At 39.7% G+C, this 27,496-nt stretch overlaps 1 protein-coding gene across 5 annotated transcripts in view; it reads left to right on the top strand.

The window, feature by feature from the left end:
* The window catches only part of LOC117067668 (protoheme IX farnesyltransferase, mitochondrial), a 142,728-nt gene that overhangs the window by 78,923 nt on the left and 36,309 nt on the right, over positions 1-27,496 (top strand). For 4 of the 5 annotated variants that reach the window (XR_004430815.1, XM_033184498.1, XM_033184497.1 and 1 more), the window contains exon 5: positions 13,554-13,648. Coding sequence is in view for 4 of the 5 variants with exons in the window: in XM_033184498.1 (XP_033040389.1) it covers positions 13,554-13,648 (95 nt within the window). In the remaining variant the exon portion in view is untranslated. The remainder of the gene's footprint in view (positions 1-13,553; positions 13,649-27,496) is intronic. The other variant, XM_033184499.1, reaches the window with a different exon arrangement.

Here is a 27,496-nt window from a genome sequence, read left to right as displayed (position 1 = left end):
AACTAGAGGAATCATATTACCTGACTAAATTATACTACAGAGCTATAGTAACCAAACAGCATGGTACTGGCATAAAAACAGACACATAAACCAATGGAACAGAATAGAGAACTCAGAAACAAACTCACACACCTACAATGAACTTATTTTTCACAAAGGTGCCAAGAGCATACACTGGGGAAAAGACAGTCTCTTCAATAAATGTGCAGGGAAAACTAGGTATTTATATGCAGAAGAATGAAACTAGACCCCTGTCTCTTGGCTTACACAAAAATCAAATCAAAATGGATTAAAGACTTAAATCTAAGACCTCAAACTACTACAAGAAAACATTGGGGAAACTCTCTAAAACATCAGCCCAGGCAAAGATTTCTTGAGCGATACCCCACAAACACAGGCAACCAGAGCAAAAATGGACAAATATGACCACATCAAGTTAAAAAGCTTCTTCACAGGAAAGGAAACAATCAACAAAGTGAAGAGACAACCCACAGAATGGGAGAAAATATTTGCAAACTACCCATCTGACAAGGGATTAATAACCAGAATGTATAGGGAGCTCAGACAACTCTCTGTAGGAAAAATAATGTAATAATCTGATTTTTAAATGGGCAAAAGATTTGAATAGACATTTCTCAAAAGAAGACATACAGATGACAGACAGGCATATGTAAAGGTGCTCAACATTATCAATTATCAGAGAAATGCAAATCAAAACTACAATGAGATATAATCTCACCCCAGTTAAAATGGCTTGTATCCAAAGGGAGACAATAACAGATGCTGGCAAGGATGTGGAGAAAAGGGAATCCTTGTACACGGTTAGTGGGAATGTGAATTATTAGTAGAACCACTATGGAGAACAATTTGGAGGTTCCTCAGAAAACTTAACAATAGAGCTACCATATGATCCAGCACTTCCACTGCTAGGTATATACCCAAAAGAAAGGAAATCAGTGTATGGAAGAGATATCTGCACTCCCATGTTTGCTGCAGCAGCTCTGTTCACAATAGTCAAGATTTGGAAGCAACCTAAGCGTCTATCAGCAGATGAATGGATAAAGAAAATGTGGTCCTTATACACAGTAGAGTACTATTCCACCATTAAAAAGGATGAGATTCCGTCATTTGCAGCAACATGGATGGAACTGGAAATCATTATGTTAGGTGAAATAAGCCAGGCACAGAAAGACAAACATTGCATCTTCTCACTTATGTGTAGGATCTAAAAATCAAAACAATTGAGTCCATGGAGATAGAGAGTAGAAGGATGGTTACCAGAGGCTGGGGAGGATAGTGGGATGGTGGGGAGGTTAATGGTACAAAAAAATAGTTAGGATGAATGAATAAGGCCTAATATTTGATAGTATAGCAGGGTGACTATACAATAATAATTTAATCGTACATTTTAATAACTAAAAGAGTATAATTGAATTGTTTGTAACACAAAAGATAAATGTTTGAGGGGATGGATATCCCATTTTCCATGATGTGACTATTATACATTGCATGACAGTATCAGAACATCTCATGTACCCCATAAATATATATACCTACCATGTACCTACAAAAATTAAAAATTAAAACAATTAAAAACAATTTTTAAAGAAAACACATGGTCTTTATAGGCAGTTGAATACTACAAAAAGGTAAAGAATAGTAAATTAGCTTACCTCTCACTATTCAGAGACAAGGATTGTAAATATTTTGATGTTTTCTCCTTCCATCTTTTTTCAGAAAGCATTGCTTGCAAATTGAGGTCTCTCTGAAAGGAAAAAGGGGTCAGTTCCATAGCAGTGATTCTTGGATCTAGTAAAAACCAGTTTAACTTTCTGAGTATTTTACTTGTAGGATGTGGCACTTTGCCTCTGATAAGTGCTAGGTGACCTTTTAGATCCTTTATTTTTTCCTTCATGGATGAAGCCTTAAAATCCAGCCAAACGAGAGACGGCCTGAGTAATCTGTTTAGAGGAGAACATTGCCCCAATCACCACATTGAGTGAAAAGCCACTTCTGATGAATGCCAGAGCACACACATTCATTATTTCAAATGCCTCATAGGGGGAAAATCAATGGGAAGCAGTCTTACTTAGTTTGTTTATTCTAGGTAAGACAACAGAGCATTGGTAATGAGAGAGTAATGGGTGACTGGGTGTCTTTACTGATTTGTAAGCTGAAAGTAATGGCATGTGGAATCCTGCTGGATAAGGTGCCTCTCCCCGTGCTTTATTTTTTTATGTTTGTTTTTTTTTTTAACATCCCTTTTAACTTGGTCTGAGATTGATTGAGACATTATCTTGAACCCTGGAAGCTGTGAGCCATATTGGAATGACAAACACTTGTTGACAGTGTTGAGAAGATGGATGGAAAAACAAACTCCCACAAGAGTCACATGTTTGTTTTCCTGTTGACTCTAGAAGAATGTTGCGTCCATTATTTAATGCAGGGGAAGAAAAAGTTATTATCAAATTCAGTATTTTCTGAGCCTGTCTTACAAACATCTCTAGAATACATCTGTCGTTTGCATAGGATATAATTAATCAAAGTAGGACTAGGAAGTACATCACTTAGGCTGTTCTATTTCTAGCCATTTTTGTTATCTATGTATTTTGGCTCACAGAGTTCAATAGTATCATAAGTATGTATTGTCTGTTAGAAGGATTAGTGTGTATTTTGTATCTGAGCATTAACTATTTGGATAATATATAATTATAATTAATATAATATATTTTAATGTATTACTCGGTAATTATATATACTATATTAAAATACAACATCTTATATTTTATAATATAAAAGGTATTATTAGATAGCCTATAACATATATAACAATATAGTTATATTAAAGTTAATATTCACCGACATAAAAATGTGTATAAGAAAGCACAAACATTAGAGTAGGTGTCTAATAGATATTTATCCATTAGTATAACACGCCCTAGATTTTTGTCATGTGACCATGAAGAGAAAAAAAATGATCCATTTACTACTCTGTTAAATAGAACTGTTAATTGATTCCCAAACTGATTATGAGACAAAGACTAATATAAATACTTACTATGTTTATATCAATTAATGCCCTTCAGATACTTAAACTAGGAATACCCTTTTTACTACAGGCAAGTTGTTTTGTAGGTATGATGTATGTGAAATGAAATGATTCGAGGTTGTTAGCTTTACAGCGTATTATAAATAATTTCACTGCATCTGTCTACCAAGCATCTTCTCACTTTTTTGTAATAAAATTTTCCTTTGCTATGGAGAAAATAGTGCATGTGGTTTTAGTGGCTATACTGTGTGTTTGTGTCTCTCTACCAACACCCTCCGCATGCTCACAGGATAGTTACCTCATTCCTTGGCCATGATGATTCATGGCTGTGATGGTTCTGGACTTTCCTTGGAGCTAGGCGGAAATAAACTAGTTTTTAGGGTGGCTAGGAGTGTGGAAGGCAGGGACTACCATTGTCATTTTGCCTGCTTCATGGAAAAAGCCTGCATGCAGGAATAAACCAAGCCAATTTAAGAGATGGAAGGAGCCAGTATCATGATGGCATCATTTGAAATCCTGAATCTTGTCCTTCCTGAAAGCAGGTACGACCCTGTTATAAGCAATAATAAAGCCCCATTTTCCTTTGAGCTAGTTTGAGTTGTATTTTTATCACTTGCAATCCCAAGAGTCTGAGTACTATAACAGATCCCAGGATTGCCAGAGGGCAATAAATGTCGATAAATGTGGGGGAGAATATGACTGACTGGGAAGGGAGATGGTGAGGAAGTGAACCTGAAGAAAAAAAGGAAAAGTTTACGGCCAGGCGCAGTGACTCACACCTGTAATCTCAGCACTCTAGGAGGCTGAGGTGAGTGGATCATTTGTGGCCAAGAGTTCGAGACCAGCCTGGACAATGTGGTGAAACCCCATCTCTACCAAAAATACAAAAAATTAGCTGGGTGTGGTGCCATGCACCTGTGGCCCCAGCTACTTGCAAGGCTGAGGTAGGAGGATCCCTTGAGCCCGGGAGGCAGAGGTTGCAGCCAGCGTGATTGTGCCACTGTACTTTAGCCTGGGCAACAGAGTAAAACCCTGTCTCAAAAAAAAAAAAAAAAAAAAAAGAGAACAAAGTTTACAATGAAAGGAATTCTAAAAGATTGGTGGATTTTAATGACGAAAGACTGAGAGGAAAACCTCTTTTGAACATTTAACCTAGACAGAAAATAAGTTGATTTCTGAAGAAAAAGTGTTATTCCTTTCTGTGCAGTATTAATGTTTGAAATGTTTAGTCTTTGTGTATTAGGATGTGGAGGTTACAGGAGTCAAACCCCGTTGTAGGTTTGATTTCAACTGGAAAGGGTGGAGGCCTTGGAGGTAACCTGACCATTGGAATCAATGTCCAGTCTTTCCCTCACTTCTCTTTTATCCCATTCTGTGGCCACAGGCAACTAAGAGAAAGGAGGGCATGTTTTCTGGGGCTTTGGTTTGTATGGTTCCAGGGAAAGACGTTTCAGTTGGCCCAGTTTGAATCAGATAACACACTCAGTAATCACTGTGTCCAGGAGTAGTGTAAGGTACTGCATTCTTAAGCATTTGAGACCATGAACAAGAGCCTTCAACTAGAAGAAGGCAGGTGCAGTACAAGACTGGTCCCTGACAGAATTAGCTTGACCTGGACAGCTGCCCAAATTCTGTTTACTACAGCATATTACTTTCAGTGTTCTCTGAAGTAGTGAGGGTATATGAAAAAGGGGGCCAAAGAGTATATTCTAAGGGTTGATATTACTGCATTTGTCTTTTGTTTTCAGCACAAGTTGCCAGAGTTTTTACTTCACTGCTTCAGAAGTAGTTGGAACCAACTGAAAATGATAACATTATGAAAAACTAGTTATTATAAAGCACAGGGAAAAAAATGAGTAGACTAAAGCCAGCTGTTTATATGTTCTGAAATAACTGTTGAAGTGTTTAAATTGCTCATTGAAATATACAGTGCTTTATATTTAGGAAATGTGGTTTAAATAGCTAAACCAATAGAGTAAGCCTAACTGAAAGCATTATAGTAAATGCATGAAGAACAGAATCAAGTAGCATCATGAGTTCTGACCCCTTGGTGCTAGGAAGAATTGCTGGGCCCTCACTGAAATGAACCAGGAGTCTTGGTTAGCATGGTATTTTTGCCCAGATGTTGCTTGTCCTGCAAAATTTAAGCGTTCATGGGAGTCAGATGCTGTTGCCAAGTTATGGCATCCTGGAGTTCAATTCTATTTATTTCTGTCCTTCCATGGATGATGTACCAGAAACATAGAAAAGCTAGTATCTTTTTTCATTCATCCAGATGAAATGACACATTAGAATTCCTGAACTAAACACACACACACGAGAACTGCCAAGATAGTTACTTAACCACAAGTTTATTTGTTAAATTAGATAACACCTTACAAGCATTTAAATCACTTGATTTGTAATTGGAATCCTCTTTTATCCCATGAAATTCAATTAAAGTATATATATCAAGTCATGAGGAAAGATTATTCCAAATACTTACAGAATGTGTTTGAATATTGGGGAAGGGAAGGAATGTGAACGTTTCAGGCAGAACCTTTTAATTACATATAACTTCAACTAATTCAATAAAGAAGATAGACTCTAACAGGCAAATAATTTTTCAGCACTTATTATATAAATTATACATCAGTTTTAAATAATATAGTGCAGTCTGCAGATACGTTTATTTGCACTGATGGTTTATTAAATAAATAATTTATTGAGTGCCTATTTGCATGGTACTATACCATTTCCCCTTAACATTGAGAATTATGAATTCACATATCTCAGGAAGTCAGCCATTTAGATTGTTAGCTAAGAGGAATATATTGAAAAACTAAATACCTTTAAGCAGTAGCTCTGTTGAAAGTAAGAGAAATTTGTATCAGAGTTTGATCAGAATGTCAGAACCACTATGCAGGATATCAGGGCTGTGTGTTAGTCCGTTTTCACGCTGCTGATAAAACACATACCCGAGATGGGGCAGTTTACGAAAGAAAGAGGTTTAATTGGACCTACAGTTCCACATGGCTGGGGAGGTCTCACAATCATGGTGGAAGGTGAAAGGCACATCTTGCATTGCAGCAGGTAAGGTAGAGAATGAGAACCAAGCGAAACAGGTTTCCCCTTATCAAACCATCAGATCTTGTGAGGCATATTCACAAGAACAGTATGGAGGAAATCGCCACCATGATTCAATTCTCTCCCACCAGGTCCCTCCCACAACACACAGAAATTATGGGAGTACAATTCAAGATGAGATTTGGGTGGGGACACAGAGCCAAACCATGTCAGGCTGACGCAGGGGTTAGACCTTATGCACTCCTTTGAGTTAAGCAGCCTGTGAGGCTCTTGCCTCAGTATCTAGTGCTGGGCCTGACAAAAGCAGAGCCATCTATAAGGGAAGTAGAAGAGAGTAAGAACAACCTGGAATCTGTGAGGACGACCTAAAACTCATTAGAATAAACTAGACCACATGACTGTCTCTTGCCCTTGCCACTTCTACACATCGGACTTTGATGATGCACATGACCTACAGAAGAGCTTGTATGTACCCCCAAGGAGCAGCGCACATACTTGGCCCAGGATACTAAGAAGCTGAAAAAGCCCGGGGATCAGCTGCAACCCAAGGACATCTGGCAGGAGCTACAGAAACTGCAGGCCCAGCACTGCTCCAGGCCAACAGTGTGAGCCAACAGATTTACAGTTGTGTGGGCTCCACTGTAGTACCTGACCTTATGCCAACTTTCCAAGTGTAAGCTACTGCTTCATTTCCAACTTCCACATCTCATGTAAGCTTCTTTTGGCCAGCCCTAACCTAAAACTGTACAGAAAGGGAATTCTGGGTAATGTAGTTCTGGATTAACTAAATTGACACAGCACAGAGCCATCATGGTTCACCCTTGTCAACTTGGCAGTCAGATACATCTTTCAGCCATACTGAACTTCCCAATAAGGTGATAGCAGAGTCATGCTTTATGCCAAACACAATAAAACTTACCCTCTGACAACCAAAAAATCACTAATTTACTCCCCAAAAGAGAATACAAGTCTCTATTCATCTTTAGGTGCCATTCATTTCTCTTCAAGCTCCTTGATACTGCATAACTTAAATACTGAAGTATGAGTCTAAATACTGTTAGCATATTTTACATTAAATGGTAGGAGGATAGGAGAGAGGAATAAAAAGTTTGATTCATATATACAAATACAGTTCTATCAAAATAAGAAAAAAAATTTATAACTGTTCTAGTCCTCATTTCTGCAAGTGATCACAGGGTCATTGCTGGTATTTATAACCACTTTCTTCTGATAGTCAGTCCCTATTCTCTTTGTCCTTGGCAAACACTTTGTCCTTACCACGTAATACAACCAAAACCTGGAAGTGGAGCTTTCATATACTGCTGTGGGAATGAAAAAGTGGCACAACCACTTCGTGAAATAGTTTGACAGTTTCCTAAGTAGTTTAAATACCTCATCTATATGATATATGTGTGTTTAGCTTTGAGAGTGAAAAGCATATGTCCATACAAAGACTTGCACACAGGTGTTCATAGCTGCTTTTCTGTAATAGTTAAAAACTATTAGAAATGTTCAAATATCCATTAACCAGATATCCATCCAAAAACCAAATATCCATCAGCAAGTAAAAGGATGCACAAACTGCGATACAATTGAATATTACTCAGCAATAAAAAGGAATGAACTATTGAAACCCTCTGCAAGATGATGAATATCAAAAGTTGTTATTTGGAGTGCAAAAAATTCAGACAAAAAGAGTCCACTTTATTTACATAAAGCTCTAGAAAATGCAAGTAATGTATAGGAACACAAAACAATTCAGTGACTGCCTGAGGACAAGAAGCTTGTGAGGTCGGTGGGAGAGGGGGACTACAGGGAAACATAACAAAACATTTTGGGTTGATTTGAATATATTCAGTACCTTGATTGGTGGGTGTTTCGTGGGTAAATACGTAAGTTGAAACTTACCAAATTAAATAGTTTAAATATGTGTAGGTTATTGCATGTCGATTATACCTTAATAAAGATATAACTGTTAAGAAAAAGAGATTGACTCTAACAATGGATAATCTGTATTTTTGTTTACCAACTAGAGTGACATTGCTATGTTGTAAAATGACAAAAGATTTATTCGCTTGACCTGCTACTTTTAAATTATGTAATTCTTGATGAGTGTTTGTTCTATTTGCATTATTTTGAATTCACATAAATTGCAACCACACATCTCTTAAGTGGTTCAGACAAGTGACATGGGGATTGAAAGGAGAGAGAGATAACATTTAAGTCAGAAGTTTAGGCTTCAGTCTAGGTAGTTGAATTTGAACTTAGTGTTAAAAGATGGGTTGGGTTTGTTAAGTGAAGATGAAGATTCAAGGAACATCAGTCTAATCAATGGATGCAGACATAGGTGAGAAATGAGCAGAAGTGCATGATGTGCTACAGTCCATCACTTACACTGTCTTTTCAGATCCTCATAGTAACTTCAATAGTTAGAGAAATTATTCCCATTTGCAGCTGAGGAAACTAAGGCTTCCGACATAACTTTCTCCAACTTCAGAGTCAGAAGCTGGCTGAGTCTCCAACTCCCATGGTCAGTTTGCTCTGTTACTGAGACAGCAGCGAGTGTGACCAGGGGATAAAAATAAAGTAATTGAGAAGCTTGAAAGTAGTGTGAGGGCTGGATTAGGGATAGCCTTTGAATAACTTTCGAAGAATTTGGATTTTTCAGGGTCTGTTGGGAGTGAGCAGTGTGAGGAGTCCATTAAATATTTTTGAGCAAGTAATTTCATTAGGCTTCTATAGTAGTGGCAATAGCAGAGTGAACCAGGAAGGGTAGATTTGAGAAATATTATGAAGTCCAAATAATCAGGATGTGGTGATGAATTGGATATAGTTGGCCAATGCATGGAAGAAATCAGCCGATTCTAAAGATTCTGACATGGGTTATAGAGAAGTTGTATGTTTAACAAAAAAAGAATCTGGAGAGGCACTTTGATTTTCATGGAAATGTGTTGAATTCAATTTGAGACACATTGAGTTTGTGATGTTAAAACATCTAAACGAAAAAAAAAACAAACAGCAATCAAGTGACATTACAAAATTGGAGCCCAGCAGAAAGTCAGGGCTGCACACGTAGTGGTTTTATTGAAAGATAGGAGAGTGAGGCTGGGCGTGGTGGCTCACGCCTGTAATCCCAGCACTTTGGGAGGCCGAGACAGGTTGATCACGAGGTCAGGAGATCAAGACCATCCTGGCTAACACGGTGAAACCCTGTCTCTACTAAAATACAAAAAATTAGCTGGGCATGGTGGCGGGTGCCTGTAGTCCCAGCTACTCAGAGGGCTGAGGCAGGAGAATGGCATGAACCCGGGAGGCGGAGCTCGCAGTGAGCCGAGATCGCGCCACTGCACTCCAGCCTGGGCGATAGAGTGAGACTCCATCTCAAAAAAAAAAAAAAAAAGATAGGAGAGTGAACACGGAAGGCAAGGGTCTGCACTTTGGGTAAGGGTCATTGTGTTGGGGGGAAAGGAAAAGGTTGCTTCCTCTTCATCTCCACTGTCACAGCCCTTGTTCAGGCCCTTATCATCTCACCTGGGCTTCTTTACAATGTTTTCTGTCAAAATCATCCTCCAGGTGGCGGTCATAGGGATCAATCCAAAATACACCTCGTACACAGCACAGTCTTGGCACATTACCATGGCACGTGAGGCTCTCCGTGACCCTTGTCTACCTCTGGAGCTTCATCACCAGCCATGCAGCAACACTCATGGTCATAGCAAATAAACTAATCTTTAGTAAGCACATTCTGTGTGCCAGGCATCGTGCCTATGTACATTATCTTAATCCTTACATTACCTGACAAGTTCTATATTATATGAAGAAATTAGGTTTACCCAGGTTGCACAGCCACTATTAAATGGTAAATCTGAATTTTTTTTTTTTTTGAAACGGAGTCTCGCTCTGTCATGCAGGCTGGAGTGCAATGGCGTGATCTTAGCTCACTGCAAGCTCTGCCTCCCGGGAAGGTTCACGCCATTCTCCTGCCTCAGCCTCCCAAGTTGCGGGGACTACAGGTGCCTGCCACCACGTCCAACTAATTTGTTGTATTTTTAGTAGAGACGGGGTTTCACTGTGTATCCAGGATGGTCTCGATCTCCTGACCTCGTGATCCGCCCCCCTCGGCCTCCCAAAGTTCTGGGATTATAGGCGTGAGCCACCATGCCCGGCCTAAATCTGAAATTTAACCCTAATTTCTCTAGCTACAAGACTACGCTCTTAATCGGTCTGCTGTGTTGAACTTCTCCTAGGTACTCTAGCATTTCATCAAAATTCTGCCTTCTACGCATTTGTTCATGCTTCCTCTGTCTGGAGTGCTTGTCCCTCCTACCGTATACCCTTAACCATCTAGCCCTGCTCAGCCTTTAAGCTTCCCTTAAAGCGTACTTGAGGAAAATCGCCCTTGCCCTTTTCTGTCTCCCTACCTGGGTTCAGAGCCCATTCTCTGGACTCCCATAATCCTTTGCACAATTCTGTCCTCCTACTGCACATGTGATTATAATTAGCCAGGTTCTCTTATCTCTGTCCTTCTAGTGGATTAGGAGTTGGCAGACATTTTCCGCAGAGTAAGAGAGTGAACATTCTATGCTTTGTGGGCTATGCGGTCTCTGTTGCAACTACCCAGCTCTGCTGTTGTGTAAAAGCAGCCATAGCAATACTTAGGCAAATGGGTGTAGCTGAATTCCAATAAAACTTTGTTTATGGACACTGAAATTTGACTTTCATATAATTTTCACATGCCACAAGTACTCTTCTTTTAACTTACTTTCCCAATTATTAAGGAGATGTAAAAAGACAGTGGCTTGTGGGTCTTAAAAACAGGTGCAGGCTGGATTTGGCCCATTAGCTGTAGTTTGCCAACACCTGCATACTGCATAGAGTAAGAACTTCTTGAAAGCAGGTTCTGAATCTGACTGACTTTTGTATCTGCGTTGTATGGTGTGTAGTAGACACTAAGGAAATTGTATGGACTGAATAATGAGCCTAAAGAGGAGCATTGAGAGAATGTAGAATTAGGAGAACCCCTTTTAAGTAGTGTGTTCAAGTCAAGGCAGGACTGTTTTCAAAAGGAGGGGAACATTCTAGGCATTTATCCTGTAACAATAATTGCACACATATGCAGATACATGTTTAGGGATGTTTGTCATATAGAATGATGAACAATAACCTACCTGTTCATCTCTGCGGGATTGGTTTTATGGTATATCCATTAAGTGGAATATGCTGCAGTCGATAAAAACTGCAGGTGCCACAGTTGCTTCCAACAGAAACCAATTCAAAAAAGCCACCTGTAGAGTGAACACTGCCATTTCCCAATCTGAGGTCTTCTCATGCAGCCATGGCCTCAGGCAATGCAGGTGAGGCAATGCAGACTCCTGACATTTAGTTTCTTACTCTGACTACAGCCACACACACAGGAACCCAGGTGCAGCAGTGCCCAGGAAGCTCTGAAAACTCAGGCTTGGTATACAGCTCCTTTTGCAATGCATGTAAAATACTTAACATGTATAGCCCATTCTTCATAAAGGTTAGCCATCAAGAGAAGACTATCTTTTATTCTTATAATTATAGATAATATATGCTATCTTAATGCTGTGGGGATAGTAGTGGTTATCATTACTGGTATGTAGTTTTCTTTTAAAGGTCTGAGAATCACAGGTAGCTTACCATTGGTTAAATGAACTGTAACTGGATGGTCATTATGACCCAAGTGTGAAGGACTAGGACTAGTAGATACTTAATATGAATGACAGGGAATCCTCACTGTGAGTAACACTCAGAGTGTTGTGAGTGAGATGACTATAGTAATGTGAAAGGAATGAGAAAGAAAAAAGTAAATAATCATACTGGAAAACGTCATTGTGTTTAGGAATATCAAGACATTGTAAAAAAATTAAAAGTAGATAGTCTGTAGTATAGGATACAGGGAAAGGAAACGTATGTCAAAGTTTTTTTGAAAATTAAAGGGAACACAACTTACCAGATGTCCCAAACTTACAGGGATAAATTCTACATTTCTCAAATAGTTCAGAATAAATTTTCTTTCATTTTTAACCTATACTTCTTAGCAAATCATACTAGATGACTTGTAAAAGTACAATAAAATAGAATGTTACTTATTCGTCTTTTTAGCACTAGTGTTTATTTTTTTCTAACATTTATAGAACACATATCTAGTACAACACACTCTACAAAGAGCTATGATTCATACAGACATTAGTAAGAAATGATTCCTGTCACTCAAATCTAGTCAGACCAGGAATTTCTGAAATCTTTTGTTTATGTTTCTCTTGAAAAAAGGTTTCATGGTCAAATAAATTTGGGGAACACTGCCTAAAGTAAGGTTAATTAGGTTTCTTCACTTTGGGATTTCTCAGAGATTTTATTGTACTAATATGGTTTGACCATAGAGTCATTCTTCCTGGAGCAACTCCAGGGACAGTAAGGGAACATAGCTGGGGAAATACTGACTTCAGCCTTCCATTGAATTATTGTTTCATCTGTTGATTTGATTCTAGCCCATTTAGTCAAAGATGTTGTTAAATAATAACCTGATCAGCACATTTTTTGAGTATTCTGTTTTAGCAAAAAAGGAGACTAGTAAGAGACATTAATAACAAATTTAAGAACATACTGTACAGTTTGTCAAGGCTTTGGAAAATTAGTTTTGATAATCCCTTGGACCTTGTCTTTTATAAACAATTAAAAGTGTACTTCATTATTAGGATGACCATACCAATCTATTGTCCAAGCTAGGATGCTTTCAGAATGAAAGAGGTTTCTGTTAATGATACTGGCACCAAGATGTGAATTAGAACTATCCTGGGCAGAATAGGATGGTTACCTTCATCACAGTATATCGTCAGTTTCATCTGCGATCTTAATTACGTTCGCCCTGGTTCTTGACATCAGTAGTCCATTCCTCAGGGTCAGTTGATTCTTGGTTGATTCACAGACTTTGGGTTGTGTGAAAGATTCTGAAATTATTTACAGTGCTAATGCTTCAAACCTGAAACTATACAAGTGACCCTTGAGTGACACGGGTTTGAACTGTGTGGGTCCACTTATACATGGATTTATTTCAATCAACGCAGACTGCAAGATGTGAAACTTGAATATAAAGAGGAGCCACCTTTTCTCATAGGCGGGTTCTGGAGGGCCTACTGCGGGAGTTGAGTGTGTGTGGATTTGGTTATCCACACATGGGGGATCCTAGAGCCAATCATCTGCATATGTCAAGGGACATACCACTTGTATGTTTAACAAGTGATTTTCAAAGTGGATAAAAGTAGATATTCCTGGCACCTAGTGCAAATTGTTTTCTTTTTTAATTTTTCTTCAAGAAGTGCCAGAGTATTGATTTCTACTATCAAAATTAAAATGAAGTTTACTATAGAAAAAATGTTCAGTACTAGAGCAGAAGAAAGGAATTGTTTTATAGTTAATGTTGTCTGTCTTTTTACAGTTTTTTGAGGTGCCATTTGACTCAAACATGAATAGGACAAAGAACAGACCGCTGGTTCGTGGACAAATCAGGTAAAATCATGAATACAAGTGTCTTCCACATTATAAAGCATTCATTTGCTTGTTCATCTGAGTCATTTCCCACTATTTTGCTTTGAGCTGTGAAGTGAAAATAAAATACCCACAAAGGAACAAATTGATATGGAAATGCAGTATTTTCCACCTCTAACCAAAATGTTTTATAAAGCACTTGAGATGGATGTAAGAATGGCAGGGTTTTTTTTATGGTAGTAACTTGTGTGATAGATTTTTTTTGTTAATTCTACTTTGAGACATAGACTTTCATTTGTAGTGGCTGAAGATGAAAACATTGCATTAACGCCAATGATTTTCAGACAGATCCATGTAGGGTCTCAGAAGAAGGATGTCTGAAATCTTACTTTTTCAGATAAACTGATAATGCTGTTGTATGCCAAGTAAAGCACTGCCTCCATCACTCTCCACCAATTTCAATTAAGTAGAACTAAAAGGCATATAAATATTTTAATATCACTAATGGTTAATAATTAAACATTTTACTTCCTGGAGACCTCTAAACCGGCATTTAAAAACTCTTTTTTTAACCTAATATATATTACAAGCCTAGAAGAATAAAAAGGGCCAAATGGTTTATACTGACTATGATAAATCATTGGATTCTGTCTTCACGTTTCTAGGCAGTGCCCTCATGGAGCTTAAAATTTATTGTGGTAACACTTGTGAATCAAACGATCACACATATTTAGGTAAAACAATAAAGGAAGCAAATGTATATGCAGTCAGATTAATCTATGCAAAAATGATCTTTAATATTATCTGGTTTTAGACATTTCTCAATGAATTTAAAATATCATTATATTAAAAAGGGCAATAGAACCAGATGAAAAGATATAACAACAAAAAACTCACATCTACTGATATTTTATTTCCTTTTTCTGAAATAATAAACAAAGGTATATGCTGCGTTTGAGGTTTAGAAACTGTCAAAAATATTTTTATTTGGGTAGATCTGTTTTAGAGGGGAAAATGCAAAGTCTGTAACCTATCTCAAGAGCTAAAAGCTGCTATTGCCCCTGGTAATGCTTTGGAATTTCTGTTCAGTCGTTTTTCCTCAGTGAAATTATACCCTCCTTTAGAACCAGGGAAGTGTAGGAATAGGCCCAGCAAGTAGTCTTTAAGCATAATCAGATAAAGGCTCATCATTTTAAACAGCCCATCTTTCCTTTGTCCAGCCCATCTTACTTTGTGGTGGAAGCACAACCTGTTAGTACTCAGGAGGGAGCATTGGGGCCTTAGCTGTTGTAATCGGCAACACTCTCCTTTTAAAAGGGGTTTGGATCATGATCCCAAAAGGCACAGTCCCAAATATTGAAGTCCCAAAAGATCAAAATTCCTAAAGTCTCAAATCCCTAATGTCCAAAGTCCCGAAAATTCCAATCACAGGATAGTAAAATCATGTTAGGTGGAACTATCACTTTATTTTTATCTTTCTTTAAAGCTTAAGTATGGTTTAAGGAGATGCATATGGATGCCAGGTTGACAAGGGGTGAACCTGTGGACTTAATTATAGGTGTCAACTTGACTAGATTGAAGAATACCTAGAAACCAGGGGAAGCATTATTTTGCGTGTGTCTGTGAGGGTATTTCCAGAGGAGAATAGTGTGTGGATCTGAGTAGATAGGGAAGATTTGCCCTCAGTGTTGGTGAGTAACATCCAGTTGGCTGGAGGCTGGAAGAGAACAGATAAAGAGAGCGAACTGGTGTCTCTGTAAGAGCTGGGACAGACTTATCTTCCTCTGCCTTAGACATCAGAACGCCAGGCTTGCTGGCCTTTGGACTCTAGGACGTACACCAGGAGCCCCCTGGGTCCTGAGGCTTTCAGCCTGAGCTGAAAAGCTCCTAGGGTCATTGACATCCTAGGGTCTTCAGCTTGCGGATGGCCTGTCGTGGGACTTCTCAGCCACCATAATTGCATGAGTCAGTTCCCCTTAACAAACCCCCTCTCATATATCTATATACACATCCTATTGGTTCTGTGTCCCTGTAGAACTCTGACTAATACAGATTTGCCACTGGGGAAGCCAAAGATTATTCCTTCTTACTGTATTTCTTACAACACAATGGAAGAGATCTGTGATATTGTTCCCTCTAAAAAAGGCTATGATAAGTTAAGTGTATGAGGCTACCTAATGTGAAAGATAAACATTTTCAAGCTAATTATTATTGGTGCTTTGAAAGCAGAAAATTGCTTAATTGCAACAGCTGGCAATAAAGAGACTTTCAAATGGATAGCATATACTTATAAAATTTGTAGACCACAACCACTTTCGGGATACAAGTGTAGTGAGTGTTTCGAAGATCATAGAAATGAAAATACTGGCAAAAAATACAAGAAATCTTCCCTGTCAGATTATTCTGTCATGTACAACTTCTGCCCCTTCACACATAACACCATGTTTGCCTTCAAAAAATGCCCTTCATCAGAGAATAAAAGGAATTCAACAAGCCCAGGGACCTTCTGAACCAAAGACACTTGCCGATATTGAAGTTCCTCTAGTGTCACAAAAAACCATTAAATGGTGACCTATTCTTGATTAGTGATTTGACTGTCAAAGAAGATAGACTTCTTATATTTACCACTCAGTCTAATGTAGAAAAATCAGCACATGCTTCACGTTGGCTAATGGATGGCACTTTCAAAACTATCCCCACTTTTTTTTTTTAATCAACTATATAGAATATGCCCCTGTTGGATCCACAAATTCTAGAAATTATTCCCTCCTTTATGTATTAATGACTGGAAAATGTGAAGCAGTTTATAAACACTTATTTGAAGATTTGGAAGACTTTGCAAAAGAAAATGGATTGTAATCGGATCCTCAAACACAGATACAGAGTTAGGTGCAGTCAAGGCATCTAAAGTGAATTTCAAGATGTTACCAATAAAGTGTATTTTTTTCCATTCAGCCCAATGCATTTGGCGGAAAATTCAGATGAGCGGGTTGGCTACACGATTTGGCAACACTGAAAACCGAAAACCTCACTTTAAAAATACATTATTTGCCTGCATTGGCATTCCTTCCAACTTATGACATTCCAGGAGCTTTTAATAAATTAAAGCTGCATTCTGAAGAAACCAGTAAAGTTACTGACTGGTTTGAAAATAATTATGTGTGTGTTAGGATAAGATGACACGAAATGGTGCTGCTCTTCCATCACCAGTATTGTTTCCACCAAATTTATGTTCTGTATATGGGTGCATGTGGAATGGATTTCCTTTTACCCAAAATAACATAGAAGCATGGCATAAGACGGGAAAATTTATGTATTTATTTATCTATTTAGAGACAGAGTCTCACTCTCTTGCCCAGGCTGGAGTGCAGTGGCGTGATCTTGGCTCACTGCAACCTCCACCTCCCAGGTTCAAGTGATTCCCCACCCTCGGCCTCCCGACTAGTTGGGACTACAGGTGTGTGCCACCACACCTGGCTAATTTTTTGGTATTTTTGTAGAGACGGGGTTTTGCCATGTTGGCCAGGCTGGTCTTGAACTCCTGACCTCAAGTGATCCGCCTGGCTTGGCCTCCCAAAGTGCTAGGATTACAGGCATGAGCCACTGTGCCCAGCCGGGAAAATTTAATAAGGAGTGCTCATGTCAGTTTATATCAAATCATAGAAGAGTTTCAAAAAGATCAGAACCACATTGAAAATGAATGTGAATGTATTCTCCAAGGAGAGCCGTGTCTTAAAAGAAAAAAAGCAGAGCTATTCATCGTGATGCAAGAAATCAAGATATGGGTAATGATTATGAAAGTTGGCCTGCTCTGATGGACTGTCTCTGTTCAATTGCTCATAATCTATCCCTGTAATACTCTTTCATTTGTCTAATTTTCTTTTTTAGTTTTTTTCTTTCTCTTCAGTTTTTTTCACCATTTTAAATTGTCGGCATTGTTTTTACAATTCACTATGCTATGTATTTCATCTTCACTTCATTTCCAATTCCGGAGGCGTAGATTGTGTAAGGCCTTTTAGAGTTCTAATTCAATTTGTGCGTTTTTTGCAAACCTGACTCCACAAAGTGCATTATCACAAATTTGACTTTGTGTATTAGCATTGTGCATGGATGTAAAAACACTGACAGTTCCTCAACAAATGGAAAGATGTCCTTTTTATCCATCTGTGTTTGTGAAAGATAGAAGTTCTCAAGATCTTGGCTCTGGGGACTGCGTATGTGGTGATGGTGACCCATCATGGTTTTTGAGCAGTCTTGTGAAAAAGGTTGTCTGTCATGGCATTTCAGAGAAACACAGTTTTACCACTGACTGCACACCATCACCATCCATAGTGATACGGATTTATACATTTCCTTTGTTTGACCTCTTTCTTTATGAATAAGGTTTGTCTGCTTTTAACTGTTATGCCCATGTGACTGTCATTAGTATACCTGAGTGTTTATGCTTGCACAAATGAATATGTTATTGCTGCCTATTTTATTGTGTAAACTGGCTTATAAAGTGTTCTGTCATGTTTTTGTATGTTTCTCAAATTCCCTTTCAAAAATGTACAGAGATATCTTTTAAAGAATTTTTAAATTATTTTTTCCAGAATTATATTTTCAGGATTTTGATCTTTTGGGAGTTTAGACTTTAAGGATTTTGATCTTTCAAGATTTCAACATTTGGGATTATGGCGTGCTGCTGAGGAAAATAAACAATGGGTTTCTAAGGCATCCCTTTGTGCAAGCCATAGACAAAATGGCAAAGAATAGATCCCAGTGAGAACCATTTAGAGTATGTGGCCTTGAAGCAAGTGAGGAACAAGAAGCCACTGGCCAGACATTATAGCCCAAAGATGTATCTCTAGCTATTCAGCTAGATCCAGAGATTAAACTGAGTCAGTGAAAGAAAGAAGAGAAGGTGTCATTGTTACGTGTATATCAGGTGATTAGGATCAAAGAGATCACGTAGGGATAGTGTTCTCCCACATAGCATGATTGTAAAATGGGCTGAAGGTCAAATGGGTTTGCCCAGGACAGTCCTGGTTTGCCCCCACAGAATTATTGATAACGTCCTGTTTCCCTTTCAACAATCCCCAGTTTGGATGATAACGATAATGCCACCCTGTACAGAGGGAAATATAATTATGATGCTCACAGAATTTCCTTATTTCTGAGGCTGTTTCATGCAAATTGGCATTGCTTATTTTGCTTAGAAGAGAAAAACATATAAATGTAAAGTATAATGTATGTAAATTATTATAGTTTCCAGGTATGCAGGCATACCTCATTTTATTGCACTTTGCTTTATTGTGCTTCACAGATACTACATTTTTTACAAATTGAAGGTCTGTGGCAAGTCTGTTGGTGCCATTTTTCCAGCAGCACATGGTCACTTTGTGTCTGTGTGTCACACTTTCATAATTCATACACTATTTCAAGCTTTTTGTTATTATTACATCTGGCATGGTGATCTGTGATCAGTTGTGTTTGATGTTACTGTTGTCATTGTTTTGGGACACCACCAACTGTGCAGATAGAAGACAGCAAACTTAATCGATCAGTGGTTGTGTGTGTTTTGACTGCTCCACCAACTGGCAGTTTCCCCATCTCTCCCCTGCTCTTTGGACCTCCTTATTCCCTGAGAACCAACAATATTGAAATTAGCCCAATTAATAACCCTATAATAGCCTTGTGTGTGCAGGTGAAAGGAAAAATTGCATGTCTCTCACTTTAAGTCAAAAGCTAGAAATGATTAAGCTTAATGAGGAAGGTGGCATGTTGAAAGCTGAGATAGGCTGAAGGCTAGGCCTTTGGCACCAAACAGCCAAGTTGTGAATGTAAAGGACAAGTTATTAGAGGAAATTAAAAGTGCTACTTCAGTGAATACAGAAATGATAAGAAAGTGAAACAGTCTTATTGCTGATATGAAGAATGTTTTAGTGATCTGGCTAGATCTAAGCAGCCACAGCATTACCTCACACGAAGACCTAATCCAAAGCAAGGCCCTAACTCACTTCAGTTTTATGAAGGCCGAGAGAGGTGAGGAAACTGCAGAAGAAACGTTTGAAACTGGCAGGGATTGGTTCATGAGGTTTAAGAAAATAAGCCAGCTTCAAAACAGAAAGTGCAAGGTGAAGCAGCAAGTGCTAATGGAGAAGCTACAGCAAGTTATCCAGTATTTCTAACTATAAGTTCATTGATAAACATGGCCACACTAAACAATAGAGTTTTCATATAGACAAAACAACCCTCTATTGGAAGAAGATGCCATCTAGGACTTCGATAGCTAGAGGGGAGAAGTTAATGCCTGGCTTCAAAACTTCAAAGGATAGGCTAACTCTCTCATTAGAGGCTAAGACTGATACTATCTTTAGGTTGAAGCCGATGCTCATTTACCATTCCAAAAATCCTAGGACTCTTAAGAATTACACTAAATCTACTCTGCCTGTACTCTATAAATGGAAAAACAAAGCCTGGATACCAGTACATCTGTTTACAACATGGTTTACTGAATATTTTGAAACCTATTGCTCAGAGGAAAAGATTGCCTGCAAAATATTACTGCTTATTGACAATGCACCTGGTCACCCAAGAGCTCTGATGGAGATATACAAGGAAACTAATGTTTTCATGCCTGCCAACACAACATCCATTCTGCAGCCCATGGATCAAAGAGTCATTTCGACTTTTTTTTTTTTTTTTTTTTTTTTGAGACAGTCTCCCTCTGTCACTCAGGCTGGAGTACAGTGGTGCGATCTCTGCTCACTACAACCTCCACCTCCCCGGTTCAAGCAATTCTCCTGCCTCAGCCTCCTGAGTAGCTGGGATTACAGGCATGCACCACCACCCCTGGCTAATTTGTGTGTGTGTGTCTGTATTTTTAGTAGAGATGGGGTTTCACCATGTGGTCAGGCTGGTCTCGAACTCTGGACCTTGTGATCTGCCCGCCTCAGCCTCCCAAAGTGCTGGGATTACAACCATAATTGACTTTTTAGTTTTATTTAAGAAATACATTTTGTAAGGCTGTTCCCATAGATCGTGATTCCTCTGATGGATCTGGGAAAAGCAAATTGAAAACTGTCTGGAAAGGATTCACCATTCTACATGCCATGAAAAACATTCATGATTCAGGGAGGAGGTTAAAATGTCAACATTAACAGGGGTCTGAAAAAATTGCTTCCAACTCTAATGTATGACATTGGGGAGTTTAGTACTTCAGTGGAGGCAGATATGAAAGAAATAGCAAGAGAATGAGAATTAGAAGTAGACCCTAAAGCTGTGACTGGATTGCTGCAATCTCGTGATAAAACTTGAACACATGAAGAACTGCTTCTTATGGATGAGTAAAGAAAGTGGTTTCTTGAGACCTAATGTATTTCTGACGAAGATGCTGTGAACATTGTTGAAATGAAAACAAAAGATTTAAAATTTTATATTAACTTGATAGATAAAACAGTGTCAGAGTTTGAGAGGACTAACTCCAATTTTGAAAGAAGTTCTACTGTGGGTAAATTGCTATCAAATAGCATTGCATTCTGTAGAAAAATCTCTCATGGAATGGAGAGTCAATCAGTTGGGCAGTGTATTAGTTCATTTTCACACTGATGTAAAGAACTACTGAGACTAGGTCATTTATAAAGAAAAGAGATTTAGTTGACTCACAGTTCCACGTGGCTGGGGAGGCCTCAGGAAATTTACAGTCATAGTAGAAGATCAAGCAGAAGCAAGCACCTTCCTACATGGTAGCAGGAGAGAGAAAGAGCAAAGGGAGAACTGCCACAAACTTTTAAACCATCAGATCTTGTGAGAACTCCATGTCATGAGAACAGCATAGGGGAAACCACACCCATGATCCAACCACCACCTCCCATCAGGTCCCTCCCTCGAAATGTGAGAATTACAATTTGAGATGAGATTTGGCGGGGACACAGAGCCAAACCGTATCATTCTGCCCCGGCTCCTCCCAAATCTCATGTCCTTCTCACATTTCAATACACAATCATGCCTTCCCAACAGTCCCTCAAACTCCTAACTCATTCCAGCATTAACTTAAAAGTCCAAGTCCAAAGTCCCATCTGAGACAAGGGAAATCCCTTTCACCTATGAGCCTATAAAATCAAAAGCAAGTTACCCACAAGATACAATGAGGGTACAGGCATTGGCTAAATGCTCCCATTCCAAGTGGGAGAAATTGGCCAAAACAAAGGGGCTGCAGGCCCCATGCATGTCCGAAACCCAAAAGGACAATCATTAAATCTCGAAGCTCCAAAATAATCTCCTTTGACTCCATGTCTCACATCCAGGGCACACTGATGCAAGAGTTGGGCTCCCAAGGCCTTGGGCAGTTCTGCTTCTGTGGCTCTACAGGGTACAGCCCTCATGACTGCTTTCACAGGCTACCCTTGAGTGCCTGTGGCTTTTCCAGGCACATGGTGCAAGCTGTCAGTGGATCTACCATTCTGAGGTCTGGAGGATAGTAGCTGTCCTGTCACAGCTCCACTAGGCAGTGCTCCAGTGAGGACTTTGTATGGAGGCTCTGCCCTGGCAGAGGTTCTCCATGAGGGCTCAGCCCTTGCATGCAGCAGACTTCTGCCTGGACAGCCAGGCATTTCCATACCCTGAAATCTAGGCAGAGGCTCCCGAAGCCCGACTCTTGTCTTCTGTGCACCTGCAGGCCCAACACCATGTGGAAGCAACCAAGGCCTGGGGCTTGCACCTTCTGAAGCCATAGCTTGAGCTATACCTTGGCTCTTTTTAGCCACAGCTGGAGCTGGAATGGCTGGGACACAGGGCTGTACAGAAGCTATACAGAGCAGCAGGGCCCTGGCCTCAGCCCATGAAGCCATTTTTCACTCCTATGCCTCTGGGCCTGCGATGGGAGGGGCTACAGCAAAGATCTCTGGAATACTCTGGAGAGATTTTTCCCATTCTCTTGGCAATTAACATTCTGCTCTTCATTCTTATGCAAATTTCTGCAGGCAGCTTGAATTTCTCTGCAGAAAATGGGTTTTTCTTTTCTACCACATGATCAGTCTGTAAATCTTTCAAACTTTTACATTCTGCCTACCTTTTAAACGTAAGTTCCAACTTCAGACCATGTATTGGTGAATGCATATGACTGTACACCTTCAGAAAAAATCAGGTCACCTCTTGAATGCTTTGCTGCTTAGAAATTTCTTCTGCCAGATATCCTAAATCATCTCTCTCAAGTTCAAAGTTCCACAGATCTCTAGGGCAGGGGCATAATGTCTCTTTGCTAAAGCATAGCAAGAGTGACCTTTACTCTAATTCCCAATAATTTCCTTGTCTCCATCGGAGACCACCTTAGCCTGGACTTCATTGTCCATATCACTGTCAGCATTTTGGTTAAAACGATTCAACAAGTCTCCAGGAAGTTCCAAACATTCCCACATCTTCCGGTCTTTTTCTGAGCCCTTCAAACTTTTCCGACCTCTGCCCACTACCCAGCTCCAAAGTCACTTCCACATTTTCAGGTATCTTCATAACAGCACCCCACTCCTGGTACCAATTTTCTGTATTAGTCCATTTTCACACTGCTATAAAGAACTACCTGAGACTGGGTCGTTTATAAAGAAAAGACATTTAACTGACTCACAGTTCCACATGGCTGGGGAGGCCATATGGACAAACAAACTGACTTCTTTGAACATTTCTGGCAAATCATTCTGGCTATAATGATTATTGTAATGAGGGAGTTAGATTTAGAGCCTCCTTTTATTCTCTGGCAAAGAACACACCTTAGAGTTCATATGTCACATATCAGGGACTCACATTGAAGGGTGAATCCTTTGGTTTGGATGTGGTTTATTTGTCCTCACCAAAACTTGTGTTGAAAGTTGATCCCTGATGTTTTGGTGTTGAGAGGTAGGGCCTAGTGGGAGGTGTTTGGGTTATGGGATCAGATTCTTCATGAATGGCTTGGTGCTGTTGTCATGGTGAATTCGTTCTTGCTCTCAGGAGACTGGATTAGTTCTCATGGGAATGGGCTAGTCTCTGAGAGAGTGGGTTGCCATAAAGCAGGATGCCCTCAGGTTTTCCCATTTGTACATGTCTACTTCCCTGTTGACCTTCTTTGCTATATTTTGATGCTATGTGAAAGCTCTCACCAGAAGCCAGAGCCATGCCCTTGAACTTCACAGCCTACAGAACAGTGAGCTAAGTAACTTCTTTTTTTTTTAGTAAATTACCCAGTCTCAGGTATTGTTTTATAGCAACATGAAATGGACTAATATAGTGAGTAAACCCACTTTACAAGTTGAGTCTGCAAACTCAGTCATGCAATTAAGGAAAATGTTAGAGAAGTTTAACCTCTTAATAGAAAGATTAAATATTACCCAGTTTTAACTTGGTGACTGGAAAAAGCCAATTAGCAATTTTACAAATTTTTATGTAATAAATAACATGTCAGTCTTCAGGTATTCTTCATATGATGATCATGGTCTAATGAAAAATGTTACTTAACTGACTCTAAGCATGACAAGTCATTTAATTAATCTTTCCACATTACTGCTTCCTCATGTGTAAAGAGCAATCATAATTGCTAACCTAGGCCAGGTGCATGGTTCACACCTGTAATTTCAACACTTTGGGAGGCAAAGGTGGGCAGATCACTTGAGGCCAGGAGTTTGAGACCAGCCTGAGCAACATAGTGGGACCCTGTCTTTACAAAAAAAAAAAATTAAAATTAGCTGTGCATGGTGGCACGCTCCTGTCATCACAGCTACTTGGAGACTGAGGCGGGAGAATTGCTTGAGCTCTGGATTTGGAGGTTCCAGTGAACTATGATAGCACCACTGCACTCCAGCCTGGGGAACAGAATGAGACCCTGTCTCAGGGAAAAGAAAAATCCTAACCTGTTCATCTCATAACATTATTATGGATATAATAATAAGATCACTAAAATCATGTAAATAAAAGTACGTTGTTAGGGAAGAGGTTTAAAACTATAGAGAAATGTTGAGTTGTTTACAGAATTTGAATTTTTAAAATTTGCTTTAAAATATGCCTGTCAGCTAATAACATAAAAAAGAAATTCACGGCCGGGCGCGGTGGCTCAAGCCTGTAATCCCAGCACTTTGGGAGGCCGAGACGGGCGGATCACAAGGTCAGGAGATCGAGACTATCCTGGCGAACACAGTGAAACCCCGTCTCTACTAAAAATACAAAAAACTAGCCGGGCGAGGTGGCGGGCGCCTGTAGTCCCAGCTACTCGGGAGGCTGAGGCAGGAGAATGGCGGGAACCCGGGAGGCGGAGCTTGCCGTGAGCCGAGATCTGGCCACTGCACTCCAGCCTGGGCGACAGAGCAAGACTCAGCCTCAAAAAAAAAAAGAAAAAAAAAAAAAAAAAAGAAATTCACGTTATTTTCAAAGGATGGGGAGGGGTAAGCAAAAACACTTGCTGAATAAGTGAACTCAGAATGAAAAGTGTGTGTTTCCAGTATGATTAAGTTGGTAGGCAAAAACACTCAGTGGAAAGTAGAATGATGGGTTATTGAAACTTTCCCTCATACTATCATCATCAGAACACTTTTGTGGAGAGTGTTGTCTACGTAGAAAAGGGTGCTAGTTCCTAAGGTTGCAGAGAGGTACATAACATGGTCTTCATTCTCTCGGAATCACGTCGAGACGATGGCAACACACGCGCATTAAAAGGACACTAAGTGTTGTCAAAGGTACATTTCACTCAACAAATGTGTTTTTTTAATACACATGCAAGCCAGGCATGGTGCTTGACCCTGGAGGCGCAGTGGTGGTGAAGGCACACTTCTGTGTCTTGTGGGATTCTGAGTCATGAAGCATCTCATGTGTGTAATGTGCTGAATACCACAGACAGGCCCACTGGGACGTGGGAGCACAAAGAGGGGTATCTACCTCAAACTCAGGAGGCCAAGGATTACTTCTCAGGGAATGAGTCTTGAAGCTGAGAACCAGAGGATGAGTAAGAAATAAGTCATTCTGCCTGTTCCCTGCTGAGCTCTTGTTTCTGTTCCTTCCTCCTCCACCTACTCTAGCTTGGTGGCCCTTAACCTCCTTCTCATCTCACTTCCCTGCATTTACTACAGTCCACACTGTCTGTACCTCCAGCCCAGATTGCTTTTCGGAGCCTAGTTCCTTTGAAAATGTACTGGGCTGCCCCTGCAGGCAGCTCACGTTTTGTGTTTTACCCCAATTCACTTTCGTTCCCAAATCTTTTTCCTTACTACCTTAATTTATGTTCCAAAGTCAGGCACCTATAAAGCCATCCTAGACACTCTTTTTGTTATCCCCTTCATCTGATTACTCAACAAATTGTGTCTTTTCAACCCCCCGGTTTACCCTGGAATCTATGCCCTCTCACCTCAGTGCTTTAGCTTCAGACCATCATCAGTTTTGCATGGGTTATTACAGCACATCCCAGCTGATTTCTCTGCCTTCTTCCTAACCCTCCTTCCATCTGTCTTCCACTGAGCTGGCAGATAGGTCTCCCATAAGTGATCAGTCACTCTTTCACCAAACATATTCAACACAAAACACGTATCTTTGCTGTGGTGAAAAGTACTACAATAAACATGAGTACAGGTATCTTTTTGATTTATATTGATTTATTTCCTTTTGGGTAGATAGTAGTGGGATTGCTGGATCAAATGGTAGTTCTACTTTTAGTTCTTTGGGAGATCGCCATACTATTTTCCATAGAGGCTATACTAATTTACATGCCCATCAACAGTGTGTAAGAGTTCCCTTTTCTCTGCATCCTCATCAACATCTTCATTTTTTGTCTTTTTATAATAACAATAGCTATTCTGACTGGGGTAAAAAGATATCTCATTGTGGTTTTAATTTGCATTCCTCTGATGATTAGTGATGTTGAGCATTTTCTTGTATACATTTTGGCTATTCGTATGTCTTCTTTTTTTCTTTTTCTTTTTTTGTTTGAGACAGGTCCTGCTCTGTTACCCAGGCTGGAGTGCAGTGGCAGGACTATGGCTCACTGCACCCTCAGCCTCCGGAACTCATGATCCTCCCACCTCAGCCTCCCAAGTAGCTGGAATTACAGGTGCCAGTCGCTGGGCCTAGGTAATTTTTTTTACTTTCTGTGGCTAGTCTCGAACTCCTGGGCTCAAGCGTTTCTCCTGCCTCAGCCTCCTGAAGTGCTGGGATTACAAGTGCGAGCCAGCATACCCAGCTAATTTTTTTTTTAATTTTTTGTAGACACAGGGTCTCACTATGTCGCCCAGGCTGGTCTCAAACTCCTGGCCTCAAGTGATCTTTCCGTCTTGGCCTCCCAAAGTGCTGGGATTACAGGCATGAGCCACCATGTATGTCTTCTTTCAAAAAATGTCATGTCATTTGCCCACATTTCCATGGCATTATTTGTTTGTTTGTTTTTACTATTGAACTGTTTGAATTCCTTGTACTTTCTGGGTATTAACACTCTGTCGCATGAACAGTTTTAGGCACCATTGTCAATACTGTATTACAGAGGTGAACAAAACAGACAAAAATTCTTGCTGTTGTGGAGCTTGCATGCTAGCCATTATCTCTGGCAGGTAGCTAATGCTTAAAAATGGATGGATGGACAGGTGGATGGATGATAGAGAGAGAAATGACCTTCCAGGTGGCAGAAATACAGAAGTAAAGATACCAAAGAAGGAATACATGGCATCTGCTGTCAAGGCGATGAGAAGGCTATTAGGACAGGAGTGGAGAATGAGTAAAGAGACAAAATGAACATCAAGATAGAGAGACAGGCTGTAGACCTTGACAGACAAATAGGTTTTGGATAGGTAGAGAATGAAGCAAAGACCATATCAGGCAAGATGAACATGGTGAGCAAAGGTGCAAAGACAGGAGTGCAAAATATATGTGTAAGGGTAAAAACAG

This window comes from Trachypithecus francoisi, unplaced genomic scaffold (genome assembly GCF_009764315.1).
Source record: "Trachypithecus francoisi isolate TF-2019V2 unplaced genomic scaffold, Tfra_2.0 Lachesis_group20, whole genome shotgun sequence".
Classification (NCBI taxonomy): domain Eukaryota; kingdom Metazoa; phylum Chordata; class Mammalia; order Primates; family Cercopithecidae; genus Trachypithecus; species Trachypithecus francoisi.
The sequence above is the reverse complement of the archived record's forward strand: the minus strand, read 5'-3'. Positions and strand labels throughout refer to the sequence as shown.